The sequence below is a fragment of the Saccostrea echinata genome, unplaced genomic scaffold, assembly GCF_033153115.1.
Source record: "Saccostrea echinata isolate AGI-Se365-2 ecotype Australia unplaced genomic scaffold, CSIRO_AGI_Sech_v1 ptg000086l, whole genome shotgun sequence".
NCBI classification, from domain to species: Eukaryota; Metazoa; Mollusca; class Bivalvia; order Ostreida; family Ostreidae; genus Saccostrea; species Saccostrea echinata.
The window spans coordinates 2,709,700-2,729,257 of NW_026889835.1; the positions used below are offsets into that span (position 1 = coordinate 2,709,700).

Below are 19,558 nucleotides of genomic sequence, written 5' to 3' on the forward strand. Positions count from 1 at the left end.
CTGCAGCCAACTTTCAGGTGAAGATATTTATTTTGTTGTTTTTACGTCATGAAAAGTAGATGAAGAAATTCCAAATTAATACAGCTGGTTATGTTTATTCTGTCTTGCCTCTCTCACTGTGTTGGGTTAGGACTTCAACAAAATGTATATAATCAAGAAAGATGGCAAGGCTTGCTTACCGAATTTGTATCTTTTAATCATTGAATCATATAATCAAACTATTATTGCTGTTTTTTTTTCAGTCAATATGATGATTTTATCACCCTCAATATACAATAATACACCTCGTCCTTTTGGGTCAGTAAATATTATATTCCTCATGAGGCTAAATCATTGTATTGACCTCAAAAACAGCAATAATTGTACAATGTATATTGTTGAGGTATTGTTGAGGTAGCATTGAAAATTTTCACCCTCAAAAACCACTGTCAACCTTGGCTTATAACTCCTTTGTTTACAATGGTTTTTTTCCTCAACTAAATGCAATTCTTATAAATATAATATCCATTACTTGGCATACCATGGATGGGGGGATAATTGATTTGTTTCAAGATTTATCAAATATAAAGATAAAGTGTAGTGTAAGTCCTTTTTCTCAATCAGGAAAAATAAAAATTGTCAAATGTGAGTACATCCCATAATTACATAACTGTTAAGTACATATTAAGGTTTAACATATCTTGGCAGTTGAAGACTATGTTCTTACATGACAAATAACAACTCATTCTTTCATAGACATATAATTGGTACTTATAAAGTTTCCTTTAAGCTAAGGGTTGTTAGAGACTTTTCCTTTATGTGAGTGTTACAGCTATAATTTATACTTATACTAAATGAACAAAGGATTTAACCCCACACCTTGGAGTCTATGATTTGGCTTCCTCTGCTGTTTCTAATTGGTAATATTTTTTTTTTAAAATATTGTTTACTTCATAGATGCATTGATTAACAATTTTTGAGCTTTATTACAAAATGTGTGACGTAGATGATTATGATCTCTCGTTGACAACACTTCAGTCATTACTCAGAAATTGAGCATCTTTTTTTTTTTTTTTTTTTTTCATTTTTCTAGGAAGAAAGTATCTGAAATTTTAATGTTGAATTGTGAGGTTGTGAATGAATCATTCATACATGTATGATGTCACCATAAAATCATAATGGGAAGCTCTGTAGTGAATGAAGTCACTGGCTCAATGTACGTGACACAATATAAATCATCCATAACTCTCAAATTTGGTCAAATAAGTACATATTGTGGTTGCTTGTTTATATTTATGAAATTTATGTGTTTTTTGAGGTGCATCACTGTTCATGATGAATCCAGTCAATCTTACCATTCTGCATCCTATTCTTATAAACAGAAATATGGCATGCAAATCTATTTTGATGTACCACTCGTGTCTCAGGCCTTTATCATTATTACATGTATTATAATGATGGAAGTTCTCAATGTACAAACTTTTAGGCCATCAAAGTAAAATGTTTCTATAACAGTTACATGTGATCTTCATGAATAAGATGATTTCCTTCCTTATCTACTGGGTATTACTATTCAACCTGAGAAAACAGCTGTGTCTTCTATAAAAGAATCTTTTCATATCAATGATAGTGTTTCCTGACTAATAATATCTTCCAAAAATATTACACCCAACAAATTCAGATCATGAACGATCATAATTATGAAATCCAAAAAAGATATGTTTTTTTTTAAATTATGTTTGTTTTTGTTTTTAATATATGATACAAGGAAGTACTTGAGTTGGGGAAATTTTACGAACTAATTTTAGGGTTTTAAAAGTGTTACATGCTCATGAGTATATCTATTTAGATGCGTATTTCTATTTACTTACTTCCCCTTTTTCTTTTTTATCTGTCATGTATGTTGTCATATGGTATATCTGTTAGACGTTGGGTGTTAGGATCAAATGTCACAGTAAAAGTAAGTAGTTCTTTATAGATAATGGTGAAGCTAATAAACACAGTTCTTTAATAATTATTTAGAAATGTATTTCCACCCAGATCAGGTGCATCTGAATGATGTATATATGATGTATATATTGTTTACATCATCTTGGAGGGAACACATATTATAAATATCATGGTACAATCAATCAAATGTGAAATTGTCATGACATGTGAGAGCCAATTAGTGCAGGTACAAAGACTTACAAATAGGATTTATTGGGAAGGAAAATTAAAGAAATGCTTAGTATATCATTTTCCCCCCTACATAAATCTTTTGATGTATGATAATTGCCTGTGCATTTATTCTAAAGAGAATTGACTTATCATATTTTTTTCAAAACTGCATTTTATCATCTCATATCTAATTAGTCTATTCATTCGGCATGAAGCCATTATCTCAACATTTTTATAACTGATCTAGAGATATCTTTGAAGTTTTTCCTTAATTGCTTTCATTCACGAGACCAAATATCATTGATGAAAAATCATATTCTTTAGCATCTCTGCGCATCAGCACATCGATCCGAGAAATCTTATATTTGAAAAAGGCTGGAGATCAAGAATGGAAGACCAACTGTTTTGCTTGGGACTCAGTAGAGATCACTGGTGTTTCTTTGTGGGGTATTTCTGCAATCTTTAATATCACTTGCTGTCAACAACACCTGAGTGCCCTGATTGGATTTTTTTCATCCTACTTCACATTGCCAGAAACATCTTACCCTCTAGATAGAGTCCTTATCTCTTTCTCCAATCTCTAATGAATGCATTTCCATATTAATTCTGTGAGTAACCCCCCATATGCAGTTAATTTTGTCTGGTAATGGTAGTTTTAACTTTGTGGGATGCTGAATTTAATTAGTTTTTGAAAAAAAACAATTAATTGTGACTACTGGTATTTTATTGCTAATGAAGGAAGATCAGATAACACAGTGACATGGGGTAATGCCAGGGGTGAGCTTTGAGTGTTATGTATAGCATAAATAGAATTTCAGCTTTATCTGTGTTACAGACTGCTCTTGCAGAAAACATTTTATGTAATTCTTATGCGCAACATTGCACATGTATATAATATATATGTCATTGCATGATGATGTTTCCGAAATGTCAAAGGATATATAAAATTCCATGATTGGATCATAAAATGTTACTGGGTTATATATCAACTTAAAAAAAAAAAGATTAATTCCCAGCACACTGCAATGGCTTGCAATTTTATATATAATGATTTAAAATGATGTGGTAGATTATATGGGAGAGTCAAAATGAAATTCTTGGGAAGCTCTGAACTTCATGATTTTCTGTCAAACACTGAAATGTGTTTGTTTTGTTTTCATAGGAATCATGCAATTTATTGCCTTGATTACAGTAAATCCATAAATGAAAGAGTCTTCAAAGTAGACACAAACATGATAAGACAACTGAGGAGAAGGGGGGTTTAATGGGTAATTTTGATCTGTTATCTGTTTAATTGCACAATCTTCCTCCTCAAATGAAGTACTGTTTTGATAAGTTGGCCAGTGCTCTGGGTATCACTGAGTCATTGTTGGGTGTATTTCACATGTGATATTTTTATTTATAGAACGGGGGAATCTGGAGCTTATTTTATCTACAATTTTCACTCCACTCTGTATCTTAGCTGGGTTTCTTCTTGAATGCATTTCTTTCGAGATAAGAATTTCTTTCTTGGAAGTGTGGGGAATGTGTTTTGTCAAACTGTGACATTGGAATACAAATATTTATATTTTTGTGGCATCTGAAAATTATTTAGATGTTGAAAGATGAAGACCTTGGAATAAAGGTTTGTATTGTTTTTTGAGTTAATATGAAGATATTGTATTAAACAAAATATTAGGGTTTTTTTTGTAATCTTTTGAAATCAAAAATTCAGCACTGTAATTGCTCCTATTCCCATGCATCCTTTTTATTTATATATTTTTTCCTTTGAGGTTAAAATATTTTTGATATAAGGTATTTAATGCGTACATTGCATATTTGAAAAGAGGGAGTTTTTACCAAAATTGGGTGTTGGATGGCACACTATTTCTGATAGACTGAGGTGCATATATAGTTGCATATATTAAAACTCTTAAAATATACACATACAGTCAAACCTTAGATATCTGGAACTTGACAGGAGCAAGATAAACTTCCAGATATCTGAGGATTCAAGATATTGAGGGATAAAAAAAATAAAGAAAAAGTGTTTGGGACTGCCAACACATTTCAACACATCCCTGGTATTCAAGATATCAGTGTTTAAGATAGCAAAGTTCAACCATATTTTAGATCATATTTTTGTATTTTAGATCATATTTTAGTTTTCAATGGATGAAATCTTATAAACTATTTGAAGACAGATTGAAAGTGTTTGTTACAAATTTTATAAATACAGGGCATATAAATAATGGTGAATAGTTTTCTAGGTGTCAGTTTTGGAAAAGAAAAATAATAAGTTGTAAAACTTATGCAATCAAACCTTTTTTAAGAAACTTAAAAATCCACTTTTGAGTATATTATGTACTTTGAAAAAGAAGGATGAAATTGCATTTAAAAAATATCATGATAAATATCCCCCACCTCTTTTTGCATATCAAAACAAACCACACTTTGAAGCTGAGATGTAATGAAAGATAGCAAGGGCACATATATATCTTGGAAATTTTAGGAGATGCATACCAGATGCTCTATAATGATGTGCTATTGAAGCTTTCCAGGGTTCAGAATGTTTCTAAGACCTTACCACAGGTTCATCAATAAATATTTATGTATGGTGTCCAAAGGGAACTATTTGCCTGCTTATAAAAGGATATTATTCATCCCTATTATTTCATTAAAATGGTTATGACTGTTAGGTGCCATATTTGACGTCTCTCAAGTGAACCTGGATTAGGCCTGCCTAGGTGTGACCACATGCAGATTTTTGACCATGAAGTCCACTCTGACCAAGTATCTTTAATCTGAGGAATACCTTTGTCTGCTGAATTCACATTGTGTTGGCAATCCTTTACCAAACAGTCAGCTGTAATTCTGATTAAAGGCTGATTTGTGTGAGCTATCTGGACTATTTCTTTCATCCTTTGATCGCTATGTTTATTGGTCCTGGTAGGTGTGGGGTATATCTGTCTTTGACTAAGGCAGCACCTGTGACATGATTGCTCGACATTTCTTGATTACTTTAGACATGATGAATACACAATTATAGCCTACACTGCTATTATCTGTATTAATAGCTAGCCCAGCTTTTAGTTTACTTTTCATATTTTTCATAAAGAAATCCTTGTTTGTTTTTGTTTTTTGCTTAAAGCATTGATGGTTTGAATCTTGTTGAAGTAAATGTATTTGCATTGAATCACAGCACCAGAATATTGCAGTTAGTATTTTCTCTTTCACAGACAGTTCTACATACCTTAATACAATAGTATAATAAGTAGTCTACACTAATAAAATCAGGCAATTGTCTGCATATATAACTTCAAGGATTCAATGTGGAATTCTATTTCCTTTATTGTTAGAAATGTGAAACATTACAAAATAAATATACAGTTATTAAATGTTAGATGTACAGCTGTATATACTCCTACTTTTACTTATTTGGAAGATTCTGTAGATTTTGGCAAATTGATAAATGGCATTTTGGGTGAAAGAATTCAAAATATATGAAATGTAAATACTAAACTGCTCTGTTCAGTAATGATTTTATGGTGTTCTCCTCAATATGTCAATAACTGAGTGACGGAGGATATCAATTTGTTAAATCAAGTTGATATGGGTTTCTATCTTTATAAACAGATATTGAACTTGGTAAACTCTATATTTCTTAATATGTCGTGTCAAAATGCACCAATATCAAACAGTGATGCCAATTTAGGGGCCAGGGTACCTTTTAGCAAATTTACAATGATTAGCTAGAGGTTGATCTGCAGTAAATGCTGCCATTGGAGATTGAATGGTGTAATCTGTGTGGTATTAGCTGCCTTATTTTTGCTTTATCTTCTACTTTGATGGTTGATGGTTTCTCAAATTTCAGGAACCGTATCAGGATGTATGCTACAGTTCTGTTGATTCTACAATCAATACATGCACAATATTCATCAAGTGCAGTTCAAAAACTGAATCATGTTCCTCCAATGGCAAAGCTCTTATCATTAGTAATAATCTTGAATTCCAATTAAAAATTGCATCCAGCTAAAAATATATACTATGTAGAATACAATGTATAGAATGGAGGAGGAGGGGTTCCAGTTAATTTGTCACTAGTTCTATTTACCATCAATATTTTCTTGCATGTACTAGCAATACTGTAGCTTTATGCAATGTCTTTGTTTAACTCATGCTTAGCAAACACAGATGTTTTAGAGTAACTAAGTATTTCACAAGGAATACAATGCATTACATCAAAATGGAGCCCCAATATTTGAATTACAGTCTGTTTAATTATTTGAATAACATTAGTTGTCATCTTTCTTTTATGGAGGTAATAATTGTTGGTGTTAGTAGGTGGACAATCATAATTTCTTTGCTCTATTTACAAATAATTTTCTGTTCTAAGGACTCTCAAATCTGCAGGAATATTAGCTATCAATATGGAAATCATGTTTTTGTAATACACAGCTTTAATATTGTCTGTTACTTCTTGGCTAATTGCTAAGTGGATGTTTGTTTAGATTGGCGTGATCACTTAGCATTGATCAAATGGCTAGTGGTCTTGCTTGCATGTTCCATTCTTTGACTTGTATCATGGTATGGAAATGATTTGCATGTGTTTTTCATTTCTTTAGTTTATTGATTTAAGCAGCCATGAGTTTTGTCCTAAGCTATATTTCCATGTTGGAAATGATCATGGTCATTTATTACCCACTGCATGGGTGTTCACTTAAATAGATACTCTGATGTAAATTTTGAAAGATATGACTATCTAACTGCCACTTCAAAAGTATTGCCCTTATGAGTTTAAGCTTGATGAATCAATTTCTTGAGGATAATGGTGGATAATTCCATTTTCCTAAATTGCATGTGTTTAAGTGAAATAAACCTTCTCAGTACAGTATAAAATGATATCTCTTGGATCTTGACATGAAACAGAACCCCAGATTGTCATTAGATGATGGAGAAAAGGTCTGGACCTATGGGAGGAGAGAATTTGGTCACCTGATCACTTATCTTCTGCTAGCCTTACCAAGACTGGTGTATTCTGGGTAATTGATACTTTGGTGCAAACAATGCCATTTCACAGGTCGGTAATTAATGACAATGTATGGTTACCTGTGAGATGAAGAATACTGATAAATTTTCCTTTCTTGCCATGAAAATGGAAGACCTGTAATAACATGGACAGGAGGTATTTTGGCAGGTTATTGGATAGAGAGGAATTGTTCAAGGGGGGTTTGAGTCTGGTCTTATCAGGTGTCCATCTTCTCATCAGTTCATCATAAATTTCTATAATGAATGCCTTCCTTGTCAATCCCTCTTGTTTATGTGATTTTTTGGGGGCTTTATTTAGGTAAATTCTCACAGAAAATATTTTACATTAAAAAAAAGGTAAAGTTGATTTCTGATATAAGATAGTATATGAATAAGGCCACCCACGACAATGTGCACTTTGAAGTGTTTTTAATATTTTGATTGTTATCTAGATTATTATGTATAAAGAAATCACTGGGATATATTAATTGTAATTTAAAGACATATAACATTATTTATACCATGATGAGAGAAAATATTTAATAGAATCTATGGTTATTTTGATTTATGAATGGAATTTCAAATAAGTTTTAGATGTTAGCAATGTATAGTTAATAGATTATTTTAATTATCATATGAACAATTTTAAATGATTTTTTAATGAACTTATCTTTTGAATTTAAACTTCTTCAGCTGCCCATAATATATTGATCTGTGAAAGTGGTAGTATATAGCATATAAATGTTGGGTGAAGAAGGAAAAAAAACCAAAAACAAAAACATGGTTGACATCCTTACAAGGAAAGATAAGTTATACATGCACTATCATCATCTACATGGATAATCTTTTGTATAGACATGTGTAACAGAATTAATCAGCTCTAGAGGTGACAATTCTTGTGCTAACAACAAACACATTGCCTTATCACCTGTTTTATCTGGAGTGTAATCTACCCAGTTTCTCACCAGACTCTTTTGTCACATTACCCAGGGGGGTCATCTTGACCCTTGACCAGTGTCCATCAAAATTTTATCACTGACCTGGAGGGCAGATTTCTCATCTATAACTTGCTTTGATCCAAATTGTTTTTATAACCATACAAAGATTTTTATGATCACCTCATAGAAAGCTATGAGATTCTATGATGCATGAAAAAATCATTAAATAAATCTCTCTTAATTTGATTTCTATGTGATACAACACAAGGCTTTATTAACCTGGTCCTATTCATTACTGTCAACTGTCTCTTTTCATATGCATTGGGGTTCAAGCTCTTTGATCAAAAAGGTGTGCTAACGCAGGACATAGTGGCAGCCGATAGTTGTGCAGAAAATGTCGTAAAAAAACACGAGGTGGATGAATTGTTGTTAGGTGAGTGGATGACCAAATTGTAAAAGCAGCTGACACCAGATTGAAAAATAAAAAAATTAAAGGCAAACAGGGTTACCTGGTATACTAGGGATAAAGACCCACTGGAGCACAAAGACAGAGACCTAATGTATGTGTGAGGGAGGATATATTTTATGTCCATATATTCTGTTTACGTTTTTGTCCATAGCAAATGTTGTGAATGGATGTCATGTCGGAGTATTTTTCTCAGGTAAAATTTTTTTTTAATTATTATTTCATAAAGGCCATAGTTTTATTTGAAATATTGCACCTTCTTTGAATAAGTAGAATTGCTCATTTGTTTTATTTCGGCCAATGTGCTTAGAAGAAAGTACTTATGACATTCAGAAGAAAAAAACACCGGTTTTCGTAGTCAGTGTACATAATTGTGTGTTATTTCTTTAGCTAGTATTTAACATACATCTTCAGTTTGTTATAAGTAGTAAAATTGACTTTGAATTCATTAACCTTTCCTCATGGTCTGTACTTTTGTAAATTAAGTGAACAGCCCAGGTTCTATATTTAATGTAGATTGATTTCCCGGTGTTTCTCATGAAAGGAGTTAAGAGGGCTTTATTTTGGAAGATTGGGAGATATTTGAATATTATGATAAAAAGGTTATATAATTCCTCAGGAACATATCAGTTTTGTAAGATACACTCCAAATGTGATACATGTGTATATATTAATGCTTATCAAAAGCATGTGTGCGATGGAAACAATAATTGCACCATTGACTTTTTTTGTCATATCAAAAGAACAATTTGGCTGTGGTTGAGTTGATCAGGAGATTGACTCTGCATTTATTTCTGATTGATGTCCTTAGCGAATATTTTAAATTCCCAGGCTGTACTGATTTCAACCTGTACATTGAAGTAGTAATGTGACATATGATACCATTTTTACAAGACAGATGATCAGAGGTAAGACTCAAAGTCAAAATATTTATCCAGTATGTTATTTCAGATGTGCAGTATCTGTAATACCTCTGAAGTTTAGGGACTTCAATTTATGACAAAGTGATTTTATTCTGGGATATTTGTAATATACTTAGAGCAGTCTAAAGTACCAGATTTTTTTTTTAAGTGTTTTGTGTCTTTGATTTATGAAATGCAGGATTTGATCTGTCCTGCTTTTCCTAGATTGTCTCTGAATTATCTGCTGTCCCAACACGAGAACACCAAGTTAAATGTAAAATTGATCAGTTCTGGTAACATTTCTTTTCTTGCCGTTTTAACTGTGATAAATGTTGGAATCACAGGCCAATTGATATCCTTAAAACAATTAAAGACATCTGAGTAGTCATTCATTGTCATTGCCTTTGCAAAAGAGGAATTTTGGTGTTTCTTAATAATTATCATGCACTTTTATTTGTGACAAAAATAGGTTTACTATTGGTCCATAAGGCTTTGAATGTTTCTGTTATCAAGATAAATATTCAGTTTAATGATCTTGTTTTTCTTAACAAGTCAGATTTCCTTGCATGTCAGAAATTTTCTTGTCTTCAACACAAGGTACACATGAAATAAGCTACATTTATGATTTATGAAAGTAAAAAGCAAAGCTCATCAATGCGATAAGTCGGTAATATAAGACGTACAGATTCGCTAATGAAGTCTTCGTATTTTATAAAGTCGGCTCTAGGATGTTTTCTTGACATGCAAGCTAGCAATGTGTCATAGCAACAAACGGCAAGAAAATAATGAATTTTAATAAAAACAGCTGGAAAATAAGGGTCACTTCTGACATTCAACTGATGTTACAATGATTTTGAGAAACTTTGGGCTGGTTAATTTACGACACTAGAGGAGGGAGAGCTCAGTGCTGGGTGTATGAGGCGCATGTGTATCCAATTTGTAGATAGTTTGTCCGCTATCAAAACAGCACTCGGTCTCCTGACTGTTGGAAAGAAAGGAAATGTTCACTTCAGCATCTTTGTAATGGTGTGAAATGGCTAGAGGATTTTTTTTTTTCTCATGAAGATGGAAGATGTTTTAGTGAATGTCTGGTGAGTTTTAAATCATATCTGTCCAGAGTCTGGGAAAAGCTTTTTTTTTAATGCTGTAATGATGTGCTTAAGGCAGGCAGTGAAATTTGAAATATTCACAAAGCTTTTCCATCTGCCATCATTCTTTTTGTAAACATTTATGAATCCATGCAAGAAAACTTTCATTAATTTTGTGGCCTTTGTGTCGGTCATATTGTTGTATTATACATGTTTTGTAAAGGTATGCTCCCTGAAAGCTTTGTTACACATTCACATTTCATGGATGGTTTGACTCCCTAATGGCTGTATTTTTGCCTACTTGATTCAGAGATGAGGAAAGAGGCAACTGCTTTGTTATAAGGTTTTATCTTTCATTTGTTTCTAAATCCTGAAAAAGGCCCCAAGAATTTTTTATTTTCAACATGATTTATTGCAAATGCCACTAAAAATCTGATTTGAATTTTTCGGTCAGGGATCGGCAACCTTTTTTCTCTTTAGATTTTTTTGACTGATAGAGTAAGTTTATAACCTCTGATTATGCTTTACTGAGTTATATACTTCTTAACATTTTTCTTTTAATGTATCTCTGGTTCATGACTCGGCACAATAAACATTTTGTATATTTTTTTATTGTGGGGTGTATTTTTTGCCTTTTGGCAGTTATAAGTTAATTAGTTGATATTTTTGTAGAATTGGTTGGTATGGTTTGATGTATGTTTTGTTTGAATTTTTTGTCATACTTTTGATGAGATGGCACCTGGTAAAATTGGCCTGTGTTTAATTTTCATTTACACCATTTAGGTATTGCCAACCCTTTGTAAACAGAGGGTTCCTCCAGTAAATTTAATTGGCTCAATGAAAAGCAGAAAAAGTTGACTTTCTCACGATATGACATCAGAGAAATATATTGGTTATAAGAAATTAAACATGCTTTATTATTAAAAATAAACTCCATTTATACTGGAATAGACAGTGCCTTAGATCTTTTCTTTACATGCAAGAGGAAGTAACAATGTCTTGTAGTAGAGCTAGTGCATAAAATGGAGAGAAGGATTGGAGTTAAAGTTTATCAGAGATTTTATCACAAGAGGAGAATATACGGAAGCCGTGGTAGGAAAAAACTTCAGAAATATGATCTCCTAAATGTTTATTTTACCAGTTGTTATCAACCTGATTCAGCCAGTTGTTGAAAAACAGGGAACAGAGGTGGTGAAGATGTATGTAGCAAATTACGGAGAATTCTTGTTTCTATTCTGTGAGGAATGAGATACATTTGAATGTTAGCTTCTGTGCTGTAAGTAAATTCTTATTAACTTTTCATTATCATCAGTCATCTATGAATTCTGATCAATGAGAGAGCAATATTTATTAATAAAGAGAATTTAGATTAATTTAGCACTAATGAATATTGCTTCTGGGAGACATTGGGATTTGGTGAAGAGGGAATTTAAATCCTTTATATGGACAATTTCCTGTTGAAAAATCTATTACATGTATCTTGTGCTACTAAGCATTGGTGTTGATAATTTTTCCTGAAAAGTTGTGTATTTGAAGGAAATTATCATCAGAAATATTCTGGTATATGCCAATTAAGAAAACAAGGCTTCTTTTTCAATCCATGATATAACTGATACTGAGCGATTAAAATTTAAAATGTACGTGTACCAGTACATGTATATGCAAAACCCTACCAAGGGCTCAAGTATATTTATGGACATGAAATGGATTAAATTATATATTTTGTAATCACTTTTGCATTATATCTGTAATCATTTCAGGACCCAGCCCTATTCTCTTTAGAGAAGTGGACAGGCTTTCGCCTACATTCACTTCTCTTCGCAAGCCTTCATGTTTTGATTCTGTAAATCTCGAACCGGTGACGGTCTACACTTCAACTGACATTTCATTTGGATGTAGGCGAAAGCCTGTCCACTTCTCTAAAGAGAATAGGCCCAGCCCAAGAACTGTTAAAATATTCTTGTTTCTGGAGTTTGAAAATCAGACACTGAATGACACGTCATAAGCAAAGGGTGATGTTGTTTATTAAATATAAATGATGTTTCACTTCTTATAGGTGATTTATTTATATGAGATTTTTTTTTAGCAAAATGTGGTTGCCTTGCGTCTGCAGCTGTCTATTTTCAATCTCAGGCCATAAGTTGGCTGCATTCTATCCATCATTCTGTCTTAAATCCATGATTTCAATTTTCTTCTTGTGCTTTTGGCCTCTCACTCATCTTTCAGTTTATGTTGTGTGGTCAACATTTTTTTTAAGGCAGACGACATAGTTAAAAAAGTTAGTGGTAATTGAATTTCAGCATGTCAGTGAGGAGTATAGGACAGAAATTGTGTGTGACAGGGAATTATTTTTCAACTCTCTTGTGACATAATTCTGTCCAGAGTTTCATTGAATTTTCCTTTCTTTATTTTTGCAATAGTTAAGTTGTATTAATAGAATGAGAGGCAATTGAGTAGATATTGCTTCTCAGGTTTGTTTAAACTTATCTTGAAGCAATCGCCCAGCTATTATACAAAATACCTCTCGGAAATTGAACTTTCTCCATAGAATTCATTTGAATTGATTTTGACTGCATGATTATGCCCTTAAATTAGATAGTGTATTAATTTGAAGCTTGTGCTTTTCTCACAGTATTCATGTATCCCCATGTTTTTTTTTTTTGTAAATGGCCGGTACATGATCCCTTCATTGTCCTCACAAAAGGAATGAGTCATTTTGTGTCCAAGTTTGTATTAACATGGAAATAGAAATGTTACAGACTTTTTCCAGTGCCTTTCATACAGGAAGAGAAGGCTTCATTTAATTGGAAACTGCATGTAATTATGCATAGAATCCTATTGAAGCAAAATTCATTCCACTTTGAAAAGACATTGATCAAATGGTTATTAGAAAAGGTTCAAACTGGTCAATATTGGACAAATTACACTTTTATCAATTGATGTATGTAAGTAAATATGAGGAACTGTTTGATGACAAATTGATCTCTTTTAATACCGAGTAGTTGGAAGTGAAAACAGTATAGAAAACTGTATTGATTTGGCAAGGTTTGGAAAGGAGCTGTTATTTCAGTAATCCAAGCAAACCTGACATGGAAAAATGAATCTGTGTGCAGCAGAATGACTGACTTGTTAACCTCTATCACCAGTCACCCATATCTGGTCATTCATTCATGAAGTATACCCTCCATTGGCAAGTGGGGGTTGAAGAAAGGTCTTGTAGCAAGGTCTAAGAAAGTCTTACCATAAGTATTACCAGATATTCACATCAGGAAAATTGTTTTTTCATGTTCTGGGGATGCATTTTGCTTGTTTTGGAGGGACAGAAAAAAGAAAGTGACAAATGGTTGATGAGAGATAATATTTAACAGAGTAAAATGGGGATATAATTTGCTTTGAAAAATACATTATGTAGAGGACAATACGTTAATGTACATTTATTGGATATTTGATTACTGAGTGAGTTTGGTATAGAGCATAGTGTTTAGACCTTTGGCATGGACTTTTTGATTGGATGTTTGCTAATTGAGAGACAGACAGAAGTTTTTGTGATAGGGTTGACATAGTGTATTGTGATTTTGTGCTGAACCAAGTTCCATCAGTTCCCAATAAAGACATTTACGAGAAATCAATCCACTAGACAGATGATCTTTATTGCTGCAAATGGCAGGTAAATTTAGCTTTTAGTTTTTCATTTGAATAGAATGGTGTAAGATTTATGAGACAATTTTATGCATTTCCCATGAAATGCACAGCAAAGTCATCCATTTAAAATCTTTTTAAAAAGTTTTTGCAGTTTCATTATCCACTTGAATGGAATAATATGAAAATCAAACCAGGTCTTGGATGAACTAGATGGCCTAAAGTTATAAGGGCAAACCCAACATGCTTGGGTAGTTTATATCTATTCAGATACAAGTATATCTTGATTAGATTTTTGGAAAGATATGCTATTGTTTTTCTGTTCATAGATTTAATATCAGGTTCGAGTTGCACACTGGTCATTATTAGCAATAGAATCGCCTGTGACCATTGACTGAGATCTAAATGCCAATTGCAAACAATCGATAAATTGAGACATTTTTAGCCCATATTTAAATACAGTTTACATTTATCAGAGAGAGATATAAGCTGCCTGTACTTTATTAGGGGACTGCTTCAAATTTATAAGCAAATATTAAATGACTAAAACATTTCATATAACAATAGGATTTACTTTGGACTGGCACTGATCGGGGGAAATTTTAATCAGGCCCAGGTAAGACCGGAGCTCTCGCTATTCTTATTCTGGGATTTACCTGTACTTAATAATAAAATTGTTTTATCGCTGGACAACGTTCACACCTGGACGCTAGGATGAAGTACTTTCTTTTCTGTTTTGTCACGTCCATCATGTCATTTAGAAACTTTGCCATCTATTGATGGTAGGATTTATTTTTTTCTTCTTAGTAATGTCAGTCTGAAGAACAGTGTAATCTTGGAATTACAGGGTATAGTATGGTCCTTTGGAGGTGCATTATGTTAACTGTTTTGCCAATTCACATTAATTTATTTTTCAAAGGAGAGGGTTTAAGTTTCCTCTAAGATCTGCCATAGAGAACATAGAGATTTCAGAGTTGCATTTGTGGCTTTGATTAAAAATGTATCATTTGTGTGGAATAAAAGATGGAGATTATAAAATTTGTCTGGTACTAATTTCCACATTGATTCAAGTAAGCATTATATATTATGGGGCTTAGGGAAAAAATTTGTATTTACTGAAGGTTGGATATGTCCAGAATTTCATCAAGATGAGAGTTGTATGTGAATTTTCAGTATTGCTAGCAATAAAACTACACCCTTTTCCAACAGCAGATAATATTTTTCAAGGGAAATTTCATCAAAGCTATATTTAAATGAAATTATTGTGGCCATTTTGGACCGTTTATTGTAGATCAATGGCTGGGTTTGAAGGAGAAAGTGGCAGTTTTATGGCCAGGGGACAGACAGCCACACTTATATTACTGGTTGAGTTTTGATAAGGAAATAATGATTAATATTGTAATTGTATTTTTCAGATGGAGCAGACCAAAAAATAAGAGCAGACATGGAAGAGACCTTCGGATATAAGTATGAGTAAATCTTAAGTGTTGACAAAGGAAATTACTATGAAGAGCAAGGGTCAGCGAGTCCTGTCCATTGCCATCATATTTTGTGTAACAGTATGTTTAACATACTACTCTAATGTTAAAGTTTGGAATGGTGGTCGTCTTAGTGAATTAGGGGAGGAATCCTTAACAGTGGGAAGTGTTCGAAAACTTCTGGAAGATGAGGATCTGGTAACAGAAAGAATTCACTTTCCAGGCCAACAGAAAAGACTACCTCAAAGTCTGATCATCGGTGCTCGAAAGTGTGGTACCAGGGCATTATTGGAGTTTCTGGGCCTTCATCCTTTGATTCAGCCAGCAGATCAGGAGGTACATTTCTTTGATAATGATACAAACTACAATCGAGGATATGAATGGTACAGGGACCACATGCCTTATTCCTATCCAGAGCAAATAACATTAGAAAAAAGTCCAAGGTACTTCATCACGGAGAAAGCACCAGAGAGAATACATCGGATGAACAGTTCAATTAAGTTAATTGTGTTACTCCGAAACCCAACAACTCGAGTCATTTCAGACTACACTCAGGTATATTACAACAAATTAGCCAAAGGAAAGGATATGGAGAAATTCGAAGATCTGGTGATTGACAGAAAGACAAATGAAGTCAATACGGGTTTCAGGGCCATTCAAATTAGTATTTACTACCATCATCTTTTAAGATGGCTGAAATACTTTAAACGAGAGCAAATTCATGTTGTGGATGGGGATAAATTAATTACAAACCCTCTTAGTGAGATTAAAAGAGTGGAGAGATTTCTAGGACTTCCTTCAAAAGTGACAGAAAACAATATTTATTTCAATACAACTAGGGGATTCTATTGCATGAGGACTCCAAAGACAGAGCAGAAGTGCTTAGGGTTAACAAAAGGCCGTAAACACCCTTACATTGAACACAGTGTTCTACAGAAACTCAATGACTTCTTTAGACCCCATAATAAAAAGCTTTTTTCCTTAATAAGCCATACATTTGACTGGGATTAATAGCAGATGAGTCAGAAATTGTTTTTCCTGCTCATTTTTAAAAAAAATATTTTTGTTTCTTCTCAAGGGAGTACTCATATTGCATTTTCTCACATTTAAAAGTCAAGATTATGAAACTTTAATGTGATTGAAGCTTATAAAATTAGCACAAAGAGGGATTAATCACTAATATTTAAAATAGAGAAAACACATGTGAAGAATATTTTTCACTTCCTAAATTACCAGATATATTTATAAAAAAAAATGTCTGGAATTAAAGATTCATTAATTAAAGTTTATTACTGCCATTCAGATTGATTTCCAGATATGGGTACTAAACTGGATAATTCTTCAAAATTGTCTAAATTCAATGTGCATTAAAGCACTTTTCTGTCCATTAATTATTACCAGTTCATAATGACTTGTTCCAAAAAACAATGGTTATAATGCTTGGGTTTTAAGTCAAAACAATTTAAGGTTGCTAAATGCATTTTTACTGCATGATTGAACATTTGTGGCAAAATCAATCTGTCCCCTAGCTGCAATACCTTCTACAATAAAAATTCTATATGTATCAGAAAAATACATATATAATTCCATGCATTCTGTGAATGCTTATAAACTTGCAGCTTGACTGGTCACTTCATTTATAAATGTGACCTGATTGGTCATTTCAGACATAAACTTGATTGGTCATTATTTCATTGTACATGTATGTCAGATGTTTTACATTTTGAAAAAAGTGCATGAAACATTTTGACAATGTTACCACTATGTCTCTTTCCAATCTAGTCAGTACAAATTATTTATATACATTGATATTTTATCATCATATAAACTTGTACCAGCATACAACAATTTGTATGGATTTCATTTTATCATGTTATGTTTTTGCTGCTTTGCAGCCTCTTGAATGAAGTAAAATATATCAAAGGATTATATGCTTGATTGTGTTACTTATTTAGTTTTGAATTGGCATTAATGGTACTACATGGATAGAGCCTTCAGAATTTGATTCAGAGGGTTATAGACTTGGGAAACTGGTTTTGATTCAAGATAGTTAATATGGGGTAATTTTCATAATAAATATCTATCATAATGTTAGAATTGTTGGGAGTGAGCTTAATGGCTAAAAAAGATGTAGACAGGCTGTGAAGAGGATCATTGTATTTCAAATAAGTATGTAACTGCCACTAACTTTTGATTTGAACCAAATAATTTTTTTTGGGTAACATCAGACATGTACAATCTTGCACCATAAATTTTTCAACCAAACAGTGGTAAACTCAAGACCCACAATGCTCACAGTCACCTAAGTCATCTTGGCCCTGCTGTCCTTCAAATGATGGTATTTAAAAGATTTTTTTCTTCTATATCCCCATGGTAATCTGCACTTTACTTGAATTTTAAGGTCATATGCAACGTACCTTACCTACTGATAATTTTTCAAGATATTCTTAATTTAAGATAATAGTGCCATCAGATGTTCACAGACAAAAAATCAGCATGCTTTACCAGGGGTTTTGAAAAGATATCATTTGATGAAAATTCTTGTATAATTCAAAGAAAAATATACAAAAATTACTAAACATATATTCTAGATGTTTTGTTTATCCAAACTTGTTTAGAAGAAGCGTACAGCAGCATATATAGACCATAAAATGTAACACACAGTTCCTTTAAGTATTGGAACTCTTCAACTCCAGGAGAAAAGACAATAAAGTTGCGTATGTCCTTTAAATATGATGCACTCCTTGGAGTCATTATCTGGTCCCTTATTGTGGCCTAAATCCAAGTGCCATGGTTTGAAGATGAATTTGAATGTACACTATTTGGGATAATTGCATAATATGATTTATTTGATGACCCTGTTTTTAGCTCACCTTAGCCGAGTGCTCAAGTGACCTTTTCTGATCAAATTTGTCAATTGTCTATCGACTCATTGTCATCATCGTCGTAATCTTTACAATTTCATCTTTTTTTCGAGAACCAAGGGGCCAATGTCAACCAAACTTGGCACAGAGTAATCCTTGGTTAAAAGAAATTTAAATTTGTTCAAATGAAGGGCCACACCCTGTTCCAAGGGGGGTATAGTTAAGAAAAAGTAAAAATTGGATGAGGTCATTTAAAAATCTTCTTAAGAACCACTGGGCAAGAAAAGGTAAAACATGTAAAATTTCCTGACAAAATGTAAATTCAAGTTTGTTCAAATTATGACCCCTGTGGGTAGGTAGGGCCACTATGGGTGATCAAAGTTTTACATAGGTATATATAGGACTCTTTAAAAATCTTCTCAAGAACAGCAAATCCATTATCAGTCATATTTATACTGATCAAAGCATACATAAGTAGTGTAGATTCAAGTTCGTTCAAATCATTGACCCTTGGGGGAAAGGTGGGCCCAATATGTGTGATGAAATTTTTACATGAGTATAAATAGGAAAAATCTGTAAAACTCTTCTTCTCAAGAACAGTAAAGCCATGATTAATCATATTTTTATGGAAGCATCTTCAAGCAATGTAGATTCAAGTTTGTTTAAATCATGACCCCTGGGGGTAGGATGGGACTACAACAGGCAATCAGTTTAACATGGGTATATATAGGGAAAATCTTACAAAATTATCTTCTCAAGAGCAGCGAAGCCATGATTAATCATATTTATACAGAAGCATCCTCAGATAGTGTATATTCAAATTTGTTAAAATCATTACCCCTGGGGTTGGGTGGGGCCACTATGGGCAATCAAAGTTTTACATGGGTATAAGTATGAAAAATATTTAAAAATCTTCTTCTCATGAATAGAAAAGCCATGATTAATCATATTTATATGGAAGCATCTTCAGATTGTGTAGATTCAAGTTTGCACCTAGGGGTAGGGTGGGCTACAATGGGGTTCAAAGTTTTCTAGAG

At 32.9% G+C, this 19,558-nt stretch overlaps 2 protein-coding genes across 5 annotated transcripts in view; both read left to right on the top strand.

Moving 5' to 3' along the window:
- Window positions 1-19,558, top strand: part of LOC133177158 (heparan sulfate glucosamine 3-O-sulfotransferase 5-like) — a 30,477-nt gene that overhangs the window by 6,991 nt on the left and 3,928 nt on the right. The gene's annotated exons all lie outside the window — the stretch shown is intronic.
- Window positions 885-16,891, top strand: LOC133177140 (heparan sulfate glucosamine 3-O-sulfotransferase 5-like). Of its 4 annotated transcripts, none has more exons than XM_061312249.1 (2): window positions 885-899; window positions 15,595-16,891. In XM_061312249.1, exon 2 carries the CDS (start codon window positions 15,685-15,687, stop codon window positions 16,666-16,668), a length of 984 nt encoding a protein of 327 aa, XP_061168233.1. In that variant the 5' UTR covers window positions 885-899; window positions 15,595-15,684; the 3' UTR covers window positions 16,669-16,891. The 4 variants fall into 4 exon arrangements, with proteins under 4 accessions (XP_061168233.1, XP_061168229.1, XP_061168231.1 ...); XM_061312245.1 differs by lacking the exon at window positions 885-899 and adding an exon at window positions 3,604-3,763; XM_061312247.1 differs by lacking the exon at window positions 885-899 and adding an exon at window positions 10,367-10,543.

Excerpts from the sequence above, each read along its gene's own strand:
- LOC133177140 (XM_061312249.1), top strand. The coding sequence starts at position 15,685 with ATGAAGAGCAAGGGTCAGCGAGTCCTGTCCATTGCCATCATATTTTGT.